The 21,958-nt window shown below is 44.3% G+C and overlaps 3 protein-coding genes across 12 annotated transcripts in view; 2 read left to right on the top strand and 1 right to left on the bottom strand.

Moving 5' to 3' along the window:
• LOC309708289 (uncharacterized protein) overlaps nucleotides 1–6,290 on the bottom strand; it is a 9,015-nt gene extending 2,725 nt beyond the window's left edge. Inside the window, exons 1-7 of one of the 2 annotated variants that reach the window (XM_082536193.1) lie at nucleotides 6,199–6,290; nucleotides 5,611–5,883; nucleotides 2,510–2,841; nucleotides 1,964–2,028; nucleotides 1,724–1,881; nucleotides 1,129–1,632; nucleotides 1–701 (exon numbers count right to left, since the gene is read on the bottom strand). The exon at nucleotides 1–701 is cut by the window's left edge and continues 786 nt beyond it. In XM_082536193.1, coding sequence (XP_082392319.1) covers nucleotides 1–701; nucleotides 1,129–1,632; nucleotides 1,724–1,881; nucleotides 1,964–2,028; nucleotides 2,510–2,841; nucleotides 5,611–5,851 — 2,001 coding nt within the window. In that variant the 5' untranslated portion in view covers nucleotides 5,852–5,883; nucleotides 6,199–6,290. Of the gene's footprint in view, nucleotides 702–1,128; nucleotides 1,633–1,723; nucleotides 1,882–1,963; nucleotides 2,029–2,509; nucleotides 2,842–5,610 lie in introns of both variants that reach the window. The other variant, XM_082536192.1, reaches the window with a different exon arrangement.
• noctb (nocturnin b) lies at nucleotides 5,188–21,144 on the top strand. Of its 9 annotated transcripts, none has more exons than XM_082536199.1 (6): nucleotides 5,188–5,461; nucleotides 7,486–7,659; nucleotides 17,767–17,912; nucleotides 18,006–18,177; nucleotides 18,300–18,631; nucleotides 18,736–21,144. In XM_082536199.1, exons 3-6 carry the CDS (start codon nucleotides 17,775–17,777, stop codon nucleotides 19,276–19,278), a joined length of 1,185 nt encoding a protein of 394 aa, XP_082392325.1. In that variant the 5' UTR covers nucleotides 5,188–5,461; nucleotides 7,486–7,659; nucleotides 17,767–17,774; the 3' UTR covers nucleotides 19,279–21,144. The 9 variants fall into 9 exon arrangements, with proteins under 9 accessions (XP_082392325.1, XP_082392328.1, XP_082392323.1 ...); XM_082536202.1 differs by lacking the exon at nucleotides 5,188–5,461 and adding an exon at nucleotides 6,297–6,387 and having other exon boundaries at nucleotides 7,486–7,663; XM_082536197.1 differs by lacking the exon at nucleotides 5,188–5,461 and adding an exon at nucleotides 6,297–6,387.
• On the top strand, nucleotides 7,680–10,703 carry ccdc175 (coiled-coil domain containing 175). Its single transcript, XM_082536194.1, has one exon. It carries the CDS (start codon nucleotides 8,200–8,202, stop codon nucleotides 10,414–10,416), a length of 2,217 nt encoding a protein of 738 aa, XP_082392320.1. The 5' UTR covers nucleotides 7,680–8,199; the 3' UTR covers nucleotides 10,417–10,703.
• Nucleotides 21,145–21,958: the final 814 nt, after the last annotated feature.

Consider the following 21,958-nt stretch of genomic DNA (forward strand, 5'->3'; position numbering starts at 1 on the left):
TGAGTTCGGATGGGAGGCGCTTCCTGCAACCTCTGCCCCCTTCTTGCTCTTTACTGGCTGTGTCCTCATCTTGTTCCTTATCTCACCTCCCAGCAACATCAGATTAGGCTGGGAGATTCCCCACTCGTGCGCCATCACCTTCACCTGGGCCTCCACCGTTCGGACGGCGTGCTCTTCCCCCCCGCTCTCTGTCAGCCGCTGGGTCGCCAAAGCAATGTTCTGAAAGCTAAAGCTACTGTCTACGTAGTGCGCCCAGAGCGTGAGGTACCTCTCAGTGTTTCCCTGCCAGTTGTGGAGCCAAACCTCTGCGCTCAATGTCACAAAGTAAGGAACTTCCTTCTGACTGCTGGAAGCTCGCCCACGTCTCCTGTGCTCGAACTCAATGGGAGCAGTGTAGTCCTTAACCTCCTCGCTCTCTCCGCTCTCACTTTTCCTCCTGAGCAGCCGAGCCAGGCTCGCCTTGCCTCGGGCGTGGTGGTCCGTCAGCAGACTCTCGAGCTGACAGGACAACGGCAGCTCCTTGTAATTAGGCAGCAGTGTGAGAATCAGCTTTCTGAAGCCTTCGCCTTCCACAAGAGATGGCGGCTGGAGGTCCACGATAAGAAAGTTGACGATAGCATCGGTCACTTGAGTGGACAGAACCAAGGGGAGAGTGCTGATGAGACCGCTGGTAAGTGTGAGCGGCTGAGAGCGTTGTTGACCTGTTTTTGTGAAAAAAGCAGCTTTTAAATAGGAAATTAAAACAGAATTAAATTCCTTTCTGTTCTATAACAAACAAGAGTTAAGTAACTGCAACTGCATATTTGATAAAAACAACAGTTTTCTAACTCACAGATTTTGCACAATAACAAAATACGTTGAGGAAAATAATCTTTTCTATGAATCCCACTGATTTAGGTGGGATCAAGTCAAAGTGTGGTCAAAATACAATCCCTACAAAATAGATAAGGGCATGATTTAATACACCCATTCATCTGTCCAAGATGATGAATCCCCATAACTAAATGCTTTAATAACTTTGGGATGTTTATTAATGAAATTTCCCCCAGAGATTCTGCATCACTTACTCTTTCTTTTAACCTAATAACTTCTGGCACTGTGCATTGCAAACAGGAAGTAGAGAGTTACCCAGTGTGAGACTCCGGTCCTTGTCTTTCAGCTTGAAGTGGTGTTTGTTGGTCAGGTGGTTTTGGAGATCTGGCACTCCTCCCGCACAGCTCACGTGCTCCATGCACAGCTTGCACACAGCCGTGTTTCGGTCCAGAGGCCGACCGGTGGGGTCGGGCTCGAGTCCAAAGAAGTACCACGGGCTGTTCTGGATGGCGTTGGGGTTGCTCAGCAGTTTCTCAGTTCCAGGCAGAAAATCATACTTTTCTATCGTGTGAGGAGACGGGAAGGAGATGACAGAGGTGGAGACGAAGGAGGAGCCAGTGATCATGCTGCCTGGGTCGCTGACGGCGTCTGAGTTCGACATCGTCGTCACGTCGCTTATGACAGGCATGGGGCTCTGTGATTGGCTGTGATCTGACCAAAAGGAAGTGCTGCTCGGCTCCGGGAGGGTGACCAACTGAATGTCCTGCAGGAGGCGCAGAGCCGTCTCCTTGTCTCCAACTTCACATTTCACGTTGTCACCTGTACATCACCGACAAAGACAAATGTATCAGGCACCTTTACAGAGCTACCTTTCAGTCTGTACTGCATTAAAAACTGGGACAGAGCTCACCCATCCCCAGACCCAGAAGGGTGGCATAATCCTTGCCGATCCAGACTCGGAGCTCTGCTCCCTCTGAGATGGGCTGGGAAACCCTGTAGTAGATACGACGGTAAAACTGGAAAACGTCCAGGTTGTGCTCTTCCTCACTGCTGGTATATCTGACATACCTGAAACACACAACAAATGCGTGAAGTCTGCAACTACATCAGAAGATAAAAATAAGCAAAAGGAACCATAAAAACTGCCCACCTCATCCAGTTCGATTTGTTTTCATCAGAAGCGTCCACGTAGATAAAAGCAGCATCGTCTCTGATCTAAAAACACAAAAAGCCCATCTTTGTGTTAACATATGGCCAATAGGAAACAACCCAAAGATTAAACTTTTAAAGCACAAAAAGGGATTCTTTACACACAGCTTTTGTCATTGTTGTTGGGTTTCTTCCCAGTCATTCTGCTACAAGAACAACTTCTATCAAAATAAAATTATATCTTGTAATTCTTTATTTAAAGACAACAAAATATTTGCTTTATTTAAAGCAAAATACTTTGCTTTCCCTCTCAGTTTTCAGACTGCAACAGACTGATATGGGGTCCAATTCGCTGATCAATTTCCCATTTTACTTCCCGTTATGTAATTTACAGAAACCATTGTTGATTAAGAGCTGAGGCTATGCTGGAATCTGTCCATACGGCCTCTTAAATCAACACGGCTTATAATTTATAACAAAAAACTAAACATCCAAAAACTGTCTACACGATGCTGTATGAACAAAAGTGATCGTTCGTTTTACTCACAGCCCAGGCATATTTGAGGTTGGCCGGCATCTGTCCCTTGCACACTTCTCCTACAAAGGGTCCAAACATGACACCCTGCTGAAGGTGGCACTTGGCGTACACCTTCATCTCCCCATTCTGCTCCTCGCCCAAAGATCCAGAAGCAGATAGTCCAGACCCGAGGTCCCCACAGAGGCACAGGCAGGAAGGCAGAGACAGCGCCGCCCGGGAGGGGCCGCTGTGGAGCCACGGGTCTCCGGGCGGCAACACCGCATCTGGGACATAGTTCTGGTTGGAAGTAGGCTGGAGCGAGGGAACATCCTCAAAGAACTCTTCATTGTTGAGATCCAAACCTGGAAAAAGAATATAATAGAGAAATAATGAAACAACAGAGATATTACTGAAAATTCAGGGTTGGGATTCATCTTCACGGAGCATAGTTCCACTTTCTTGGGTCGTTTTAAGCAACAGAATTCAGAAAGACAGGAAGCTGCTGTATTCAGATGAGGGGAATAATACAATACAGACAAACTTTAACGTCTGTATTACAGGCAGCCACCAGTGCTAGCCCGCCGTCTCCTAGCAGATGCACATATGATATGTTTATTGTACAAATTTGAAAAGAAAAGGTGATTTTCAGAAACGTTGACCTCTGACCTTCAAGTCAAAGTCGCTGGGATTTGAACTCGATATTTAATAGATGCACCCATGGTATCAATTTGAAAGTTTTACATTGCCTCATTCTCGAGTTATCGTATTGACAAACTTGCGTGTCCACACCACCCGCCCGCCCGCCGGGGTGACAGCAACGCTCCCAGCCACCAGGAAGAACACCAGTCACCATTAAATCTGTGTTCAGTACGTGAAGTGAGATCTTACCAATAATTTTGCAGATCAGGTCTACAAGTGGCTGATGGCTTTTATTTAATCTTTCCCCCTCCTTTTAATCACTTTTCATTTTGTTCTCTTTATTTGGATTTGATGATCTTCAGTCAGATCACACTGAGTGTTTTTTTGTCTTGTCTTTTCCCACCAGCCCATCCTGAAGCCTGCAGAGTAAAATAAGCCTGTAAAGGCACTAAAAAAGAAATGCTGTCACTGGTGGCTCTTGTAGCATCAGGGTCGATCATAACAGAAGCTTTAAGTTTAACTTTCGAGATGGTGTCTACTCAAACTATCATCACTGAAATAATGAAGCCACTGCACCGCTGCTGCAAAGACAGTGTGCTCACATGGACTTCTGACAGCAGTACCCACTTGTCAGGCCCTGCTGGGCTGTCTGAATCGCTCTGCGGTAATATCACGCTCTGCTGCTTACGGCTGCAGAGGAATGGGGTCAGGTGACTTAATAAAATTGTATTTGAGTGATTCCCCAAACCTCGGCGTATCTGTGCACGCTGTGAGCCCGGGGCCACGCAGATGGTGGACAGTGCGACTGCTGTGATCGATTCTGGCTCGCACGATTGATGTTCACACATGTAGGCCAACACTGAGCCCATATAATTAAGTCCTGCAGGGAGAGTCTAGCCATAACCTCTGAGCTGATTAACTCTGAGACGGGATGCTCAGAGTTTCCAGTTGCACAACAGCTGATTGCAGTTCAATACACTCTGTGCGTGCTCACCCTGAGTTATGAAAGAAAGCCATCATCAGTTGGTAAAGCAACAAGAAAATGAAGAACAGAGCCTCCATTTTAATCTGACAGAGCAAGGACTACGAACAGGACCAGGACAGTTATCTTCAAAAACATGAGAGGCGAAGAGACTCCTTTTAGTCAGTGTTATCCAATAAGTTGTCTTTTACCTAGATCATTTTTTTAAATAGATAAAACTGACAGGGGCAAAATACAGGTAAAGCTGAAGATAACATGTGGATCAAACCGATCTGACACAGTTTAGTCATGCACCTCCAAAGCACTCTGCAACAGTCTTGAGCCAACAGTTTTTATATTGTGCTTCAAAGGAGGCAGATTGTGTAGTGAGTTACACATTCATCTATCAAGCAAGAGATCCCTGGTTTGAGCACAGGTGGAGACACAAATCCCTCTGGGGTTGCATCTGGCATCAAAATCTGCAAACTCGAATACCCAGAGCTACATGCTGTGTCAGTAAGAGGGCAGCTGAAAGAAAAAGGTCTGATGAAGTGATGAAACCAAGTTATAAAATGTTTGGATCAAATGTTTTCCAATATGTACAGAGGAAGTAAACAAGGGTATACAGGCATCTGTAAAACACAGTGGAGGCTCTATCATGGCTTGGGGCTGCATTTCACCCAGTGATGTCATTGGATTTTGATCCATCATGCAATACCATCTAAAAAGCACCTGATTGTCATGCTGAAAAATAAAGCTGCTGTCAGTGATTCCCAAACAAAGTGCTGTAAAAGTATATCTGGATAGAAAAGAACATAGTGGAACACCTCACCAGAGCCTGAACCTTAACATTACTGAAACAGTGAGAGAGGGGTCTATTTTTATTAGTATTTTTTCCTCATATGGAGGGTTTTTGTTTTGTTTTTAGAGGGGGCGGCTTAACACCTTTTAGAAAAATTGCTTGTGGGCAGTGGGAGTTACACGGAACACAAACCCAGTCTTTCTCAATGTGCATGAAACAGTGGTTATGGATACAAGCGGTTTATACCATGGCATCAACTGCGCATGTGTGACTGATAGCTATTCGTCATTTATTGCAGGACTTCCTGATGTAAAAAACACACCGCTGTGCATAGAGTATGGTACAGTTTATTCGGCGCGTACGGTATAAAAAAATGCACATTATCTGAGCCAAGTATCATCCGGTTGATGATCGATCTGTTGTTTAGAAAAGCTACCAGATTGTGAGTGTGCACAGGCGCAGTACTAAACACACCCGGTCTGCAAGTTAACTGTAAAAAAGCTGCATAGTAAAGCAGCGTCGGGGCTCAGGGACTATTTTTTTGTCACAGCACTAAAATGCAACTTTCAAGCAACCCCAGGTGAGCCATGTGAGCAGCCATGTCTGATCGGCTTTGCTGGGCTGGAGGCATGCAGGGTTCAGACATATGAGAAAATAAGTTAATGCATACTTTAAGATTCCACAAGTTTTCAATGAAGAAATTATTTTAGGTTAAAAAAAAAAAATCACCTTGAGTGTCAAGTAAAGCTCCCGAGGTCGCGGAGGAAGTGGTCTCAAAGAAATCAGCACGATGTCGCCTTTTCAGGTGGCTTCTTAAATTAGTAGTATTTCCACCTTTTGCCAGCACTATTTTTCGGCACAGGCGACAAACGGCCTCACCGGTGTTCAAAGGTCGCCCCTTTTCATCCGCCTTTAAGCCAAAATACAGCCACACGATGGACTTGCTTCTGGGTTTACTGATAAGATCCATGTTTCTGTAGCTCTGCAGCCCCGCTACCAGATCTGCGATGCATAGACAGGAAAACTACACCACCTGATTACATGCAACGCTCTTGTACCGCACAGATTCAGGTCAATGACGGCGAAAACCTTCTTTCTAAAAGTAAAAGCAGCAGATACCAATCAATATCTTAAAAGTTCCTGACTGCAGGCATGTGTACGACACGTGTTTTTAATAAATCACTTCCCTTCAAAGATGTGAAAAAAATCTCACAGCTCTCAGTTTGGTTTTAAAATGAGAAACCGGTCAAAGAGCGTCCACAGCTTTTGTTTAAACACACACAGAACTGCAGCCAGTGGGACCGCATGGCCTTCTACCTGCTCTATTTCTGGGCTTTTTACGTCTTTCTCTGTAGACTGACGACAGCACACTGCGACGGCCGAGTGTTGCCACATCTTGTTCTCAATACGCCGGCAAAAACACCGACTGCCTATAAAGATAAACACAGTCTCCACAAACCTCGGAAAAGGTTAAGGAGGAAAACAGCTATCAAAGCCAGCGTAAAGGTAAAATTGTGTGTGTGTGTAAAGCGGGCAGCTGCAAAAGGGTACCAAAAACCCAGGAGTCCTGAGGACCAGTGCTGCAGACATGGGCTGTGCTTGACCTGATGCTGTCCTACTACAGGATTTTTTTTTCCTGATATTGCCATTGCATGCTACAAATTATCAAATGATTGTCACACATTAAAAAAAAAAGAACTATCCATGTAATTTTATTTCATGTATTATGTTAGTACTTGTTAGATTCTGGAGCTTCTGATAAAAGGTAGACGTTTTATTTATATAGTGCCACAACAACAACAGTTGCCTCGTATGGTTAAGACCCTATAATAATACAGAGAAACCCCAACAATCAGATGACCACCTATGAGCAAGCACTTTGGCGACAGTAAGTAGGAAAAACTCCCTTTCAACAGGAAGAAACGTCCAGCAGAACCAGGCTCAGGGAGGGCCAGTCATCTGGTTGGGGCTGAGGGGAGGGAGACAGGACAAAAAAAAACATGCTTTGGAAGAGAGTCAGAGATCAATAATAACTCATAATTATGTGCAGAGTGGTGTATAAACACACGGTGAGAGTAAAAGATTTTTTTTAATGGTTTGTGCAGACGAGAAAAAAGCTGAAATATGCACAAAGTTTACATAGGGAAAAAAAAGTTTTTCGCAAGATATTTCCTCTCACGCTATATTATGATGATGATGATGGTAGGAAGCACCATCACCTTGGTTCAAAATCGGCTATAAAGTGCTCAGCTAGGGTGAGATCTGGCGACAGCTGCAGCATATTATTGACGGGTTGAAATAAAAACTGTTGTAGCTCACCAATGCCTTTATTGAAACCAGCTTTCTCTTGATTGGCTTATTTGAAAGCGGGTGGGTGGGGTTTCCTGACATGACCGTATTAGGAATATTGACTGTCCTTGTAATCACACAGAGCTGGGAATAGAAAAACCCACAGAAACCAAGCACTTTGACAGGTTTGAAGCCTTGTGGATTACAAGGGTCAGCTACACTTTTTTTAATATGAATACCCATCATGACAACAGATCTATTTATCATCCATCCATCTATTTTCTTCCTCTCTCTCGCTCTGTGTGTGTGTGTTAGGCCCCATTAGGCATTTAATATTACTCGGGCTAAATGAGAGGCAGCAGAAACCCTACGTGAAACCGTAAAATCTGGCAACCCAGGCAGCTGTGGCCGGCCTCCCTGCCTGCGTTGGATGTTAGCTGTGGTCCTTCTGACTGAACCCAAACATCACCCCCAAATCGGGTACGCCAGGTAGGTAAGCACCATACCCCACTGCTGACAGTTGTAGCATTTAAATTTTGGGACCGGGGGCACACAGTATTTTTTCTATTCACGTTTCAAACACTGACTTCGCCAAACTTGCTTTGTTTTCCTGGGGCTATTTTCTGGCGGTTAGCACTTGGCTGATAGGTAGCTTCGAGCGTGCTGACGTCACCGGGTTGCCGTAGAGCTAGTAGCGATGGGGACACCGTTGCCCTGGCGACAGCGCTCATAAGTTATCGGCGATTGCTAGCTGCTGTATGAACTTTAACGCTGCAGAAAAGGCTTCAGGTGAAGGCTTTACTTAATAAAATGAATCAAACAAATATCGTGGGTTAAATAGCTTAGGATTTTGGACTGACTCCACCAGCCTTTTTTTTTTTTTTTTTTTTTTAAACAAGTAGCAGACAGGGGGGGTAGCTGTTACCCCGACGACAGCACACACAAGTCATCCGTGCCAGCGAGCATCTGTTTGAAACGCTCCGTATACGGCTCGGAGTGCCGCTAACACGCTCCAAAACGTAGTCACATATGGCTTCTTCACTGGTGCCCGACTTTTCATCGGTTATGGTGGTTCTGGAGCGTTTAAAGGAGCTGGACGAATACCTGAAAGAGGAGGAGGTACCGTTCGCACCTGAGGCCAGCCTCCACCTGATGGAGATAACGACTGCTGTCAGCGAGCTGGAGGCAGACAGGCGTGCTGCTCGTGAACACTTGGAAGTGGAAAGCATAGAAAACAGCAAACTGAGACACCAGATCAGCAACATGCGTGAACGAATGAGCAAGGAGATCATGGCTGATGTAGCAGCGGCGCGAGCATCAAATGCCGAGGAGATCCAGCAACTGTGCAAAGATCTCAGTGCAGTCTCTCAGCTCCAAGAAGAAGCTACGAAAATGCAGGAATCCCTTCTCAGCCAAAACAAGTCCCTGTACCTGGAGCGGGATCAGGCGAAGGCTAACCATGATACCATCATGGCTACTCTGAATGATCTACTTTCCCTAAAGTACAGCTCACAGATGCAGCTGAACATGACGTGGGAGAATATAGAGGAGCTGAAGTCCTGCATTGCCGGCGTCGAGCAGGACAGATTAACCCTGGAGCAGAACATGAAGCTGGAGAGACAAGCCTCCTCCGTGAAAAGAAATGACCTCTTGGAAGAGGTGAGCAATGTTGAGGAGCAGACAGAGCAGCAAAACCACCTGAACAGGAGTAGCAGAAGAGAGCTGGATAGCATTACCAACAAGAAAGACAAAGCCCAGGGACGGCTGGATGAGCTGATGGATGAGTTGGGTAAGGTCGAGAACAACATACACAGACTGAATGTGTCACGGCACCATCATGAGGAGCAGCTGGAAGGGGAAGTCCAAAAGCAACGGGAGCTGAGGCAACAGAGGGATCTGCTGAAGGAGGAACTGCATGAGTTGGAGGAAGCCTTCAGCCTCACTGTGCAGAACTTGCAAGAGGAAATCGTCACAATGGACAGTAAAATAAAGGAGGGCAGAGCATCAAAACAGCATTTAGAGGCAGCCCTGACTCAGGTCTGTGAGGTGTTCAAGCATCGGCACACTAAAGAGAACTTGGTCAGGGCTGAGCATCAGCAGATCTCCAAGCAGCTGGAGTGGTCCAGGCTGCAACTGGAGGAGCGTATTGCCTCCATCATAAAGCATGGCAGGGAGATCAAAGAGATGGAGAAGCAGGTCAAAGATCTCAAGGAAACTGATGTAATTAACAAGCGTCTCGTTGAGAGGAATCAGGAAGAGCTACGCAGCAATATGGATGCAGGAGAAAAGAATGTGGGCTGGCTTCAGGAGGAGAAAGAGCAACTCCTGCAGCTCCTGAAGGAGGCAAAGAGGAAACAGGAGGAGCATATTGAGAAAATGACATCTGACATTAGTAGTACCCAGAGAAGATATGAGGAGCTGCTTCAAAAAAAAGAAGCGCTCCTGAGGCAGGAGCCCAAGACCACTGATGCCAGCCTCCTGATGAGGCATGTGACCCGGTCCAAGGAGGAGTACGAAAGAATCGAGAGCCGGCACCGCCAGGAGTTACAGCAGCTCACCACTGACGTCGACAAGGTTGCTCAGAGTGTTAAGGAGAAGCAGAGGGAGGTGGAGGAGAAGGAAAAGATTCTGAAGAAGGTGGAGGCCGAGTGGAGCGATGAGCAGAACAGGCACCACAGGCTGGAAGAGCTTCTCAATGAGCTGAGGAAGAGGAGGAGTGAGATGGAGCTTTCAATTCAGGCACTGAAGGAGAAAACCAGTGAACTCCTTCAGCCCAAAGAGGAAATGAAGGCTGAGCTGGAGGGGCTGCAAACGTGCCACATCAACACGCTCCACAGACAGGCATCTGAGCTGAGAGCCGTGGAGGTGGGCATCTACGACTGTGGTGTGAAACTGGAGCAAGTCACCATGGAGAACAGCAGGCTGCAGTTCCATATCAGTCAGATGACGGAGGACATCGAAACAGCCAAACTGGAGACGCACAAATACTGGCAGGAGGCTCAGAAGTTCAGGCAAGACACAGAGGCATTATGGGAAAGCTTACAGCAAGCCTGGGCGGAGGATTTAATGTTAACCCAGGACCACGAGAGCAGTGAAGGCGTCCTGTTCATGTCGATTAGTTCTCTGCTTGACCATCTGAAGAATCGGAAACAGCAGTTAGGAAACATTAGCACGCTCCTTCACCAACAAATGCTCGACTTCAGCAAACGACTGGGAGACAAGACCACAGCGAAACTATGCAGCTGACTTTATCCAGGATGACAAGTGGACTGACTTCAGGATGTCAGCCTGCTGTCTGTGCACAGGCAACGTTTGAGCCTGATATTAACCTGTAATGTGGACAAAAAAAAAGTTTGGTATAAGATGAAGATAATTTGAAATACTTTTTTGTTGTGGTTGGTTCACTTTGTTTCTTGACACAATTATCTGAAAAATGTTACCAGAGGTGGTGCTCGGTCCAATTTAAAACTGAACTTATGGAGCTGATGAATTTTTGAAAGTAGTTTTTGTTTGCGAGATGGGCATAATTGCACTTCTCATGCACTTTCACAAATACAAATCATTTCCTGTGTGACTCCTACCAGCAGATGGCAGAATAGATCTGGCTTTTCCTCAGCGTGACCTTTCCCCGCAGTTACAGGGTCAAACACACACCCACTTGTACTTCCTCTCAACAAAAATATGCACACACATGTATCCAGAGGCACGTACTCAGAGGGCTAAATACTGGTTTACTAAGACGGAACGAAAAACAAGGCTGCAGCTGCCAAAAAGTCAGTTTTAAGAGGAAGTCGTCATTTTATTCCAGTGAAGAAGGTAAGTCTCCAAAAAGCCCAGAAGTAAACTTTACTTTGACCTAAGGTATCTGTAGCTTTGTGCTTTGGCTGGACCTTCGTTTATATTTAGACAGTTTTGTTCATGTTTTTAATATCTTTGTCTCTAAATGAATCTGCTTATCTCGTGTTCAGGATTCTGTGTGTGGTGTATCTGATGCCACAATACAAGCTGTTCTTTTCTGAGATATTGCTTCACAAACGGTAGATTTCATCACTACCTCAAACTGTTGTTGTCGAAAGTTAATCCTTTTTTTAACGATTGGCTTCAGCTGAAGGACACACACGGCTCAAATGTAATGTTATCAGTCATAACAAGATGTACAAAGACACAAATGCTGATGTTCTCATCTTACATTTAAGATATTTTATCGTTACTAAGGCAGGAGTGCTGAATTCAGTTTCACTAAAGGCCGTGTTTGTTAACATGTTTAAATACATGTCGTACCTTTCTCAATGTAATTTGGTCCACATTAAACTTCGTTTAACCAAAAGGATTAAGAAAAGAAAACCAGGGTAACTGACAGGGAGCTTCCAACAGCTCAAAGGATGATCCTGAATTTGACAGACACTCATAGTTTTGTATCCTGATGTAAGAGCAAAACCAGAGATTTCTGACTTTGCTCTTACCCAGCCTCTTTCATAGCCCAGAACATGCCAGCTCAGTAGTTGGAAAACAGAGCAAGCTAATAAGAGATCTCTGGTCACGTAGTTTCCCCGTAACTCACAGCCGAGCCTTCTGCCAAAAAAAACGCTGCAACTCTGAGAATGGAGTCCAGGAAATGCTGTGCTGCAGCTAAACGTCTCACCTCAATTCAACAAATGGCCAAAGTCTCAATTTCCTGCCTGAACATCTAAATGTTGACACAATTGACCCAAATGTAAACAAAAAATGTTTCTGGGCTGTGACCACACGGCTCACTAAAGGCCCTCATTCCACCTCCATGCAATCTGTTTGTGACAGTTAGACCATAAACATGCACATGAGCAAGCTGGAGGTTGTTTTGCAGGCCTCTGGGAATTCTCTTCCTCCGTCTTCTCATCCCTCTGCTGGGCTGAAGCCCTGCTAAGCTATTGTCCAACTCTCCTTGTGTTACTGCCCGTCTCTTGGCCTCTCCTGTGCTGAGAGACTCTGCAAGCCTGGTTGTGATAGCATGTGTGGATGTGCCATACCAGGGGACCTCCGATCCATTCAGACTACCTGTGTAACCTGAATGGATCGGAGGTACCGTTTCATGCTATCAGGAAGTGAAGAGGACAGGGCTGAGGAGAGAGTGATGGTCTGTGGTCACCAGCTGAACCACTCCCTACAGTAATTGGGGTTGTCTCGGTGTCTCTCCAGCACCTGTTGTACTTTGTGAATCCAAAACAATGGCTCATGTTCCCTAACCTCTGGATATATCCATGAAATTTAAACTGACTTTGTGTTGATTTTTTTTTTCTAGAAAACTATAGTTTTCTAGATAATGCAATTTAAAAATGGCCCCTCATGAAATGATACTAGAAAAATGTATAAAAATACCCATGAGAGAAAGCTTAAAGCGTAGTTCAGAGTGGCTTAGTGTAACACAGAGAGTTAAAAAGAGATAAAAATGTCTCTCAGCTGGATAGACGTTAAAGCCTGCAGCAAAGTTATGTCTACGACACAAACTGTCAAACTGAAACGTCGAGCAGCTGATCTGCATACAGACTGCTTTCATTTTAGCTTCTTTTTAAGACGCTCTTACCGTGTAAGACAAACTGCTGGTGGGTGCAGGCAGCTAAAAACATTCTTCTTGTTATATTTAACTGACCGTGCATGTGGTTTTGATGAAGCACATCACAAGATCACACACGTAGTTAAAGCTGTTTCAGCTCCTCTAAAAGGCACAAACTCATAAAATCCCCCTCACAGAAATCTGACAAGGCAGCTGCCCTCAATATGGAAATGTCAATACACCACCAGAGGATCCAGTGACAACTCTCTGGCCCCTCCCTCCTGCCAACACTCGTGCACTTAGTCACAGTTACATAGATTTACTACAGGTCGTCTACAGGATGTGAGTCATCCTGACCACACAGCGGCGTGCACGTGAATGCTCAGTGATCTTGATGTTCGTGATTCTGCTACAGTTAAAAATGACTTCCTCTTTGTTAAAATCAGCTGTGATAAGCTTAAGGTATGGGTTGTGCATGGTCAGCGTGCAGGTGTGAGTCATCCTCTAAAATTAGATGTTTTGTTGTTGTTGATAAACTACGACAAATGTGGTTTTGTGGGCTCACAGAACATCTGATGTGGTGTAGACAGCTACCAACTCGGAAGAATTTCTACTAGAAAAGAAGCGTGATGATTTTAATGTGCACCGAGCTCCTGCTTCTATAAACAGCTGCTCTGTAACAATGCAGCAGCCACACAGTAGCAAAGATTCCACAGAAAAGTAACAGAGTGAATAAAATGTAGTTTGGAAAAATAACAAACAATAAATCTATTAAAAAAATCAATAAAAGATCTGTACATCCGGTGTTTACAATTTGCAAAGTACAGACGTTAGGTAACTATAGGTTACTATCCCTGCAAATCCCCGTCCTTTATATTATATTTGACTTTAAACTGAGTTATGTTTGGACATGTGTTAATTCCACACAATTTTACACCACATGTGGATATAGAAACTTCAGCTAGTACTCTGAAACTGTCCATCCTCAGATTTAATGTAGCCCGACCGATTTCTACAAGATTCAAACTTTTTTTTTTTTCAAATTTTTTTGATTATTAAAAAAAAATGTGTTCATGTGTGCTCAGTATGATTTGGTTCCATGTGTTTACACAGTCATTTTCCAGCACCGGTGTTTATCTGTTTGCGTTTAATTTGAGGTGTTTCAAAATACTAGATCTGGTTCTTCCAGCTAAATTGCCGTCGTTCTAATGATTCTGTCGGATTTGTTTTTCCACTTTTCACCTAATTGCCTTTAGATGTTGATATGTTCTTAATGCTTTTGCACAGAAATATAAAATATACACCTGGTGTTCTGCATTATAGTTATTACCATCATCTGCCTGCAGACTGGTCGTTTTATTAGTTGCAGCTGCCTGATGCAGTCCGGTGCAGATGCACTGCCATAGGTGCAGCTTTTCTTTCTATGCATTTGGCAGGTTGGAAAAATACAGGCTGCCACATAAAAAGTATCTAGAGACATTATATAAAGAGAAAACATTTGAAACCAGATTTATGTACCGATAAAAGTTCAGCTGATGCAGGTGAACAGCAGCAAAAATAGATCTACTTTTACTATTGAATATCTAGATGAATGCACAATTACAATTTGCAAAGTAAAGGCATTAGGTAAAGGTAAGAAGTGGACCAAACCACTGTGAGGTAGATGAGGGGGAGTCTGTCTCTCAAAATTGAATGAGTTGCTTTCTATCTGTTATTTTAGCTGAAAACTTTCTCTGTAGGTAATGTTATTTAATATTATATCATTAAATACTTACAGTGATGCAAAAAGGTGAGCCAGAACTCCTTAATCCCCCTCCCCCCTTTTTCCTTGGTGTGCCATTGCCAACCCCAGAGCTGCGCTTTTGCCCCAGCCCTGATCACTTGGTACCTTGCAGGGAGTGTCAGAAATATGTGGAGTATTTCTCTCTTTTCTTTTATAAACATATTAACAGTCCCAAGCCTGCAGCGTTGGAGCAAGTCTGCCAATGATGTCCTTTCTTCATTTTCTATGCTCACCATTCGTCCCGACAGAATAGTTTTAAACAGATATTGGTCTTCTTGCTGCACGCGTCCTTTAAGGTGACCCAAGTATAAGATCAGAAGTGATCGTAGATATGAGAAATGAATACTGTCCCAGGGGAGTTTTATTTTTCCATGTCCAAAAAAATATTTGAGCATTTGACTGTTTTTGATTTCGAACATGTAAAAATAAATAAAATAGAATACATGGAAAACAGAAAAGCAAAGTAAAAAAATAAACTGCTTTTCCACTAACATCTCGAGATACCCCACACTTTACATGCTCGAAAAGTAGTAGGATGAATTAATAATTTACAAATCAGAGTTCATTGATATATATAATTGTTTATTTGTAGTGCTACGAGAGACATTATATAAAGAATCGACCTGGCGCTCGGTGAACCAGTCAGTCGAAATCTCTGATAAATATCTGAAACACCGTGACGGCGGGTGTGTCGCCCTGCACTTAAACAGCCCAACAACAGAGAATTAATTGTAGAGGATCCATCGTGATCAGGTCTGCGTAACGAATAGAATGTCTCTATTGTTACTGTAACATCCAAATAAGTGAACTCTCAACAGTGAAAAGATCACTTAACAGTCACTCCAGATTACTCCATTCTCTCAAATTGCACAAAGCACATTGAAATGGACATTGCAGCATTTAGTGCTTGTACAGTAACTGCTCACACAGACAGAAAGCCCCTAGAAACAGCATAGAAAAAAGGAGCTTGTGTGAATGGGTGAATGAAGCAAGTTGTGTAAAGCAGTCCATTTATAAGAACCAGTCTATTTACCAGATAAACCAGTGAATGTTATCTCGTGTAAGATCTGTAAATGCTTCAGCAGCCTGTTATTGTTTGTGTCAAAAAAGTTGATTGACAGGTTGGAAAACTACAGCATGTGTGGAAAAAAACTGTCATAGCACTGCTGAATGGTTAATTATAGTCGTGTGTGTGTGCGTGCGCGCTGCTGTTACAACAGCCAAAATGAGGAAGTTGTTACCATACGTTCACACGCTGTGCTCTCACAGAGTGATTAGAAACTATTAACACAGTGTACTCGGGTGATAGGTGTTATGGTGTATCAGCGAGGATGAGTGCGGGTTATCGTGTTTTTGTGCGCCTCTATATTTAGTCGAGGGCCAAGTCGCTAGAGTAAATCTGTCAGTCATATCAGCCACTCAACAGGTTTGCCCCGCGCTCTCTCTCTCTCTCTTTGACTTTGTCGCTCTCTCCCTCCTGTCTCTGTCTCTCTGTCTGGCACATGACCTCTAATGCTCCATATGGTCCGCTGACGTCTGCGCTTCATAATTCCTCTTCCTCTCTCTCTCTCTGAGGCTTTATATGCAACAGTGACAAGTCATAGTTATTTCCACACACAGACCGCACATCTGTCACTGTCTCCTGACACACTGCAGACGTTTAGCCTCCCGAGCGGACAGGCAGCACATCTGTTAGGTAGCATTAAAAAGAGCCATTAAGGACATTTAACTAAGGAGTACCGTGGACATTGCAGAGGAGCATAATGGAGACTCTGGGTAAGAAGAAGCTTTTTCTTTTGGGTGTTTTGGTCGTCAGTAGCTCTTAATTTAGTCTCGCAAAGTCTTATTAGAGAGGATGGAGTTTTTGGACATGTGGTTTTTGCTACGTACAAAAAAAACTGTGGGGTTTAATTTAGTCAGCCTTGAAATAAATTTGTTTGTTTAAGCATATTTGGCACATTTCTGTTCAGTAAGTAAACACAGAGTCTTTGCTTTACGCTTCTATGTGAAAAGTTACGTGGTCACCACTCCAAGAAAAGGACCCTGGCCTTGCTGTGTGACTGAATTAAAGCATTATTGTTACATATTAATAAATAATATACTAATATAAATTTTAACAGAATGAAGATGCTTGTTTAAACGTGCTGCTGTTCTCCGTCTGTTTCACGCGAGACTGCACGGATCCTAAACATCCAGCTCCTTTTATAGTCGCGTAGTTCTGGTCTCGGAGAGCTGAGAGGAAAAGTTGGATGTCAGAATTTTTATGTCGGAGCAGAGGTCAATCTGATCTCTGCAGCACATTTTTTGTCCGATTTAAGGAACTTGGAGTGCGCGTTACAGAGAGGAGTGCATTACTTCGCCTGTTAATTCTCCTTGGAATGCTGAAGCATAACAGCTTTTTTTGCTTTGGTCTTGCTGAAAGTCAAAACATTTAGAGATGCAAGATTATTGCTTTTTGTGTTTAGTTTGCACCTCTTTCAGTGTCTCTCGGTACAACATCTGCCCAATCTGAACCACTTTGGTTTCTGAAGTTGTTGCATATAGATGCTGTTACACACTCGTGGAGCAGGCGGTGTGGCACACTGATTTTTATCAGCAGGGTGTGGCTTCTGCTACCTGTAATTCATAACTAAAAGTTGTTTTCTGTGTTTAACATTTTTGGGGGGAAGCTTTTGTCACTTTTATACAAATTTTTGTCAACTTGGATATCTGCACTTCAACTTCTCTCCTCTGCTCTCTGTTTCACCGGTGAAACCCAAACAGCTCCTCTGAGAATCTGTCCCCAGCTCCACGTTTGTTTTCTTAGGTTTTCTGCGTGTGAAACACTGAGTCACTGCATTGACTGCTTGTTTTGCTCAAGCATAGAAACGTGCTAACAAGGTACAAAGCCTTCTTTGGAAGGGGTGTTTTACTCTGAGTTTGTTAGCTGACTGTTTAATCCAGCTCAGTCTCTGACACACACTGGGAAGCGCACGTGTTATTTTTAGGTTTAATGAGTTTGGTCACGTGTAAGCCGACAGATGCTGCTGAAGCAGAACAAAAGGCTGAGTTGCAGCTGTCACTTTGGGGGTTTGTTTCATCTGGACTGCTGACGCTGTGATGGCTTGGTCCTTACACGACAACCTGAGCTGAAGCTCAACAAACGCTGGGAAAGAACAGATTATTCTTTCCATAAAAGTACAGATGTGTGTGTTACCTTCAGTTTATACGTCATGTTAGAAAGGTGGATGTGTCTCCATCCTATCACATGCTTCACTGTCGCTTTGATTTTCCTCCTCACCAGTGTATCCGATGGGTGGAGGGGCCACGAAGCTGTACAACGCTCTGACTCAGCCCCTCAGCAGCACCAGCTCTCTTCTCCCCTTCCCTTCTTCACACCTGAACCCCCAGCTACCTGCATTCACAAAGCTGGATCCAGATTTCTGCCCGGTAGGTTTTCTTCTTTTTCTTTTGTCTTCAGACTTTTTCTTTTGAATATTTTCATCTAAATATTAAGTGTTGTCTCTCCTTCTGTCGATGGAGCAGGAGGGGTCCTCTCCATGTCCCCCTGATCCAGAGGAGCTGCTTCGTCAGTGCGAGGAGGCCCTCACGGACCGACCACCTCGCTTCGACAGGAAATTTGTTCACATCGGTGATGGAGACGGCGCCCCCAGCAGTGTCATCAGGGTGATGCAATGGAACATCCTGGCTCAAGGTAGAGTGCACTCAGGGAAATTTAATATTCACACTTTCTGAGTCTGTTTTGGTGGAACACAAAACACATGGTGGATAATGTTGTTACTGAAGTCTGGTCTCCCACTTCCTCCTGTCCTGCAGCTCTGGGCGAAGGACTCGACAATTTTGTCATGTGTCCTTTGGAGGCCCTCAGCTGGTCCCGCAGGAAGTACCTCATCATGGAGGAAGTCCTCACCTACCGCCCCCACATCGTGTGCATGCAGGAAGTCGACCACTACTACGACACCTTGCAGCCGGTGCTGGCAGGTTTGGGTTACAGCAGCCACTTCTGCCCCAAGCCGTGGTCTCCGTGCCTGGGCGTTGAGGGCAACAACGGCCCTGACGGCTGCGCGCTGTTCTACGACGAGTCGCGCTTCGAGCTCCTCGACAGCGTCAACATACGACTCTCTGCCATGAGGATTCCAACCAATCAGGTGGGGAAAAAAATAAATTTTGTCAGGTGTAGTATTTCTGGAGCTTTAGCCTTTCTGGGAAAAATAAAACTACAACACTCTAACTCGCTGCTCTCTGATCGCAGGTTGCCATAGTGACCACGCTGCGCTGTCGGATCACGGGTAAATGCGTGTGCGTGGCCGTGACCCATCTGAAGGCTCGTTCTGGCTGGGAGTGGCTCCGCAGCACTCAGGGGTCAGACCTCCTTTGGCATCTCCAGAATGTGGTCCAGAAGCAGCCCGGCGACCCCGCCGCCGACATACCTTTGCTCATATGCGGGGATTTCAACGCAGTCCCAAATGAGGAGGTGTATCGGCGCTTCGCCACATCGCCTTTCGGCTTGGACTCGGCTTACAAGAAACTCAGCCGGGACGGTTTGACGGAGCCGGAGTACACAACGTGGAAGATTCGGCCCACGGGGGAGTGCTGCAGTACTCTGGACTACATCTGGTACACCAAGGACACGCTGAGAGTGGATGCCGTCTTGGACATGCCCACCGAGGAGGAGATCGGGCCAAACAGACTTCCGTCCTTTAGTTATCCGTCCGACCACCTCTCTCTGGTTTGTGACTTCAGCTTCAAGGAGGAGGAGTGGGAAGGAAACAACAAACCGGCACACCGGAAGTGATGACGCTGTGGAGTTGAGGTTAGCGCTTCCTCCTTCTCGCTTTATTGTGTGACCAGGAGGTCACATGTGAGTGATAAAGACAGTGTGCCAAAACATGGCCAAGACTTTAATGGGACACAGTGTACCTCTGCAGCACGAGATATTCCAGCTGCAGGTGTGCTCTACCTGTCGTCAGACTGCACACACGTACTTTAAGAACTCTGTGCTTCATGCTGCTGATGCACTACAGGACAGACATGGTCTGAGTATCACACATATGAGGTGGAATCAGGTTTTTCACCTCTTAGCATCCTGCAGGCCACTCAGGGTAGAGTGTTTCCCACTCTGGATCTGTCACCAATGACCTGATGGATGTTAAGAGATTAAAATGATGAGTGAATTTTTCTATTTGTATTAAAAAATAAAAAAGGGCACGACAGAGTCTGGAAATGCATCGGACATCGTCTGCTGTCTTCTTTTCTGGCGACAACACATATCTGTGCCAAGACCTTATGTTCATGCACCTTTTTTTTTTATTTTTTGAAATTTTGATGAATGCAGATAAATTAAAAACTAATAAAGATAAATGGTTGCTTGACAGTAGCCGATAGTTTTGTGACTTGATGTTGGTTCCTTCTTAAGCTCTCCACACCACAGACAGTAGTAAAGAAGGGCGCAGCCACGGTGACGTCACACACTGACCCAGGAGCTGAGCGTCTTTGCTGTCGTCATTTTGGCGTTTGGTAACCGAATGTGACGAGCCTGCGTATAGCCCTCCATTCTGACTCACAAAATAGACTTAATGCTTTGTTCAGTATTAGTACATGGCCATTCTGCAGTATTGTGTGGTCTATGATCTTTAGCCATAGTCACCTTCGTATCTGATGTAGATGAACTACTGAACTACCTTTAGGGAACTACTGGAAACTGTGTGCCAGTTTTGGTTGCTTAGTTCATGATCACATAAGATGAACTGAAACTAGTAGCTTGTCAGCTGAGGGTGTGTTTTAAAAAAAACAACAATCATCTGATTTCACAGAGCTTTAGTTCCCACAGCTGTTCGCCGATAACGATCGAGCAGACAGCTGTTGTGTGTCCAGAGAGGCGCACTGTTGAGGATTGGTGAACATCGTACGTTTTGTATGTAAAACTTACTATTCAGCCATTCATTTTAATATTTACCACAACTTTCCATGTCCGTTACTTTAAAAGCCTTTTGAAATCAGATGATTCTTTTTGATCCACCCTATAATTTCAGAGCAGAAACGTCGCCCCCTTTTCATGATATAAAAGAAAACACTTTCCATCTTTTAGATCATCAACAGGGGCTTCAGTTTTAACATTCGGAAGTTAAGTCCATCTTTTCTGTTGTCTGTGGTGCACAGAAAGCGTCTACCTCCACATTACCACATTGTTCTCAAATGTGATTGGTCAATAGTGGCACTTTATTCTACAGGTGGATTACAAACAGAAGCCAGGCCTCTCGTCCCCTCCCTGCAAACATCTTTTTATAGACGTTACAGACTAAATAATAATAAGCTACTCGCACCCTCTCTCATGCCTCTTTTGATCTGCTTTGCCTGCAGTGATGAGTCAGCTGTAGTTTGCAAGGTTAAAAATTTGGCATGTCAGGAATGTTTTTGTCTTTGTTGTCTTCCGATACCTCCCGTGCAGACTTGGCAGGTAACACCAAATAACTGAAAATCCGATGAAATCATTTGTAAAATAAATAGAAATGGAGCCCTTTCTTCACATTAAGGCCAAATTCCTACTGACCCCACCTGTGTGATGATTGCAACCGTGTGAGAAAGTTTTTTCTTATAACTAAAACTAGATGTGCTTTCAGTTGTTTACTTGTGATATGACAATAAAGAGTTGATTCCAAAAATAAAAGGCCTGTTTCCTCTTCTTATCCAGGTGTACGAGTGTTTGCTTTTTTTTTATTTCCATGTTCAGGTTTTGAGATAATTGAGATTTCTGCTTCACCTAAAAAAAACAAAACAATTGAGCTGAATGGAATCCGGATTTGTCAAAACAAAGACATTTTGCACAACTGAATTTCACCCAGATTCTTGTCTTTATCGCCTTCGACGATAAAGTTCAGTAAACTCAAACTGAATGCAGAAAGGCTGCCCTGTGCGTGCTTCTCATGAGTAAATATTATCACTGTATGTAGTAACTGCTGTATTTGTGACACGACTGTTTGTCCAGTTTGATCCAAACACCTGGAGTAATGTTTGGGAAAAAAGTTTGATAATGTACAAAAAGCTCGAGATCATAGTCTAAAACAGCTTTTTTACAGGTGGCTCAGATTCTCAGAATTTGTGAAATTTCTTTAACTCTTCAAACCCTTTTTCACTTTCATGTGTGAAATAATATTAGGAGACTCACATGACCCTTTTCATATCGGATGGTAAAAAATGTAGTTTATTGCTCAACTTTAACATCTACCTGCACCGCAGCTCAGCAGAAACCGACAGTCACCTCAAGCCTCTTTATTTTGTAAGGTATACAGAAACTCCAACAATCAGATGACCCTCTATGACCAAGCACTTTACAAAACTGGGAAGGAAAAACTCCCTTTTACTAGGAACCGGTCAGCCACAACCAGTTGAGGGTGAGGGGAGGGGGAGGGACAAAGACGCACTGTGGAAGAGAGCCAGAGATTAACAATAACTAATGATGCAAAACCCTAGAGCTA

This window comes from Aulonocara stuartgranti (assembly GCF_965226115.1).
Source record: "Aulonocara stuartgranti genome assembly, chromosome: 6".
Classification (NCBI taxonomy): domain Eukaryota; kingdom Metazoa; phylum Chordata; class Actinopteri; order Cichliformes; family Cichlidae; genus Aulonocara; species Aulonocara stuartgranti.

Bases quoted from the DNA above. Each gene is read 5' to 3' on its own strand.
- ccdc175 (XM_082536194.1), top strand. From the start codon at position 8,200: ATGGCTTCTTCACTGGTGCCCGACTTTTCATCGGTTATGGTGGTTCTG.
- noctb (XM_082536195.1), top strand. The intron at 17,913-18,005 runs GTAGGTTTTCTT...CTGTCGATGGAG, and splicing joins TGGATCCAGATTTCTGCCCG to CAGGAGGGGTCCTCTCCATG. The intron at 18,178-18,299 runs GTAGAGTGCACT...CCTGTCCTGCAG, and splicing joins ATGGAACATCCTGGCTCAAG to CTCTGGGCGAAGGACTCGAC.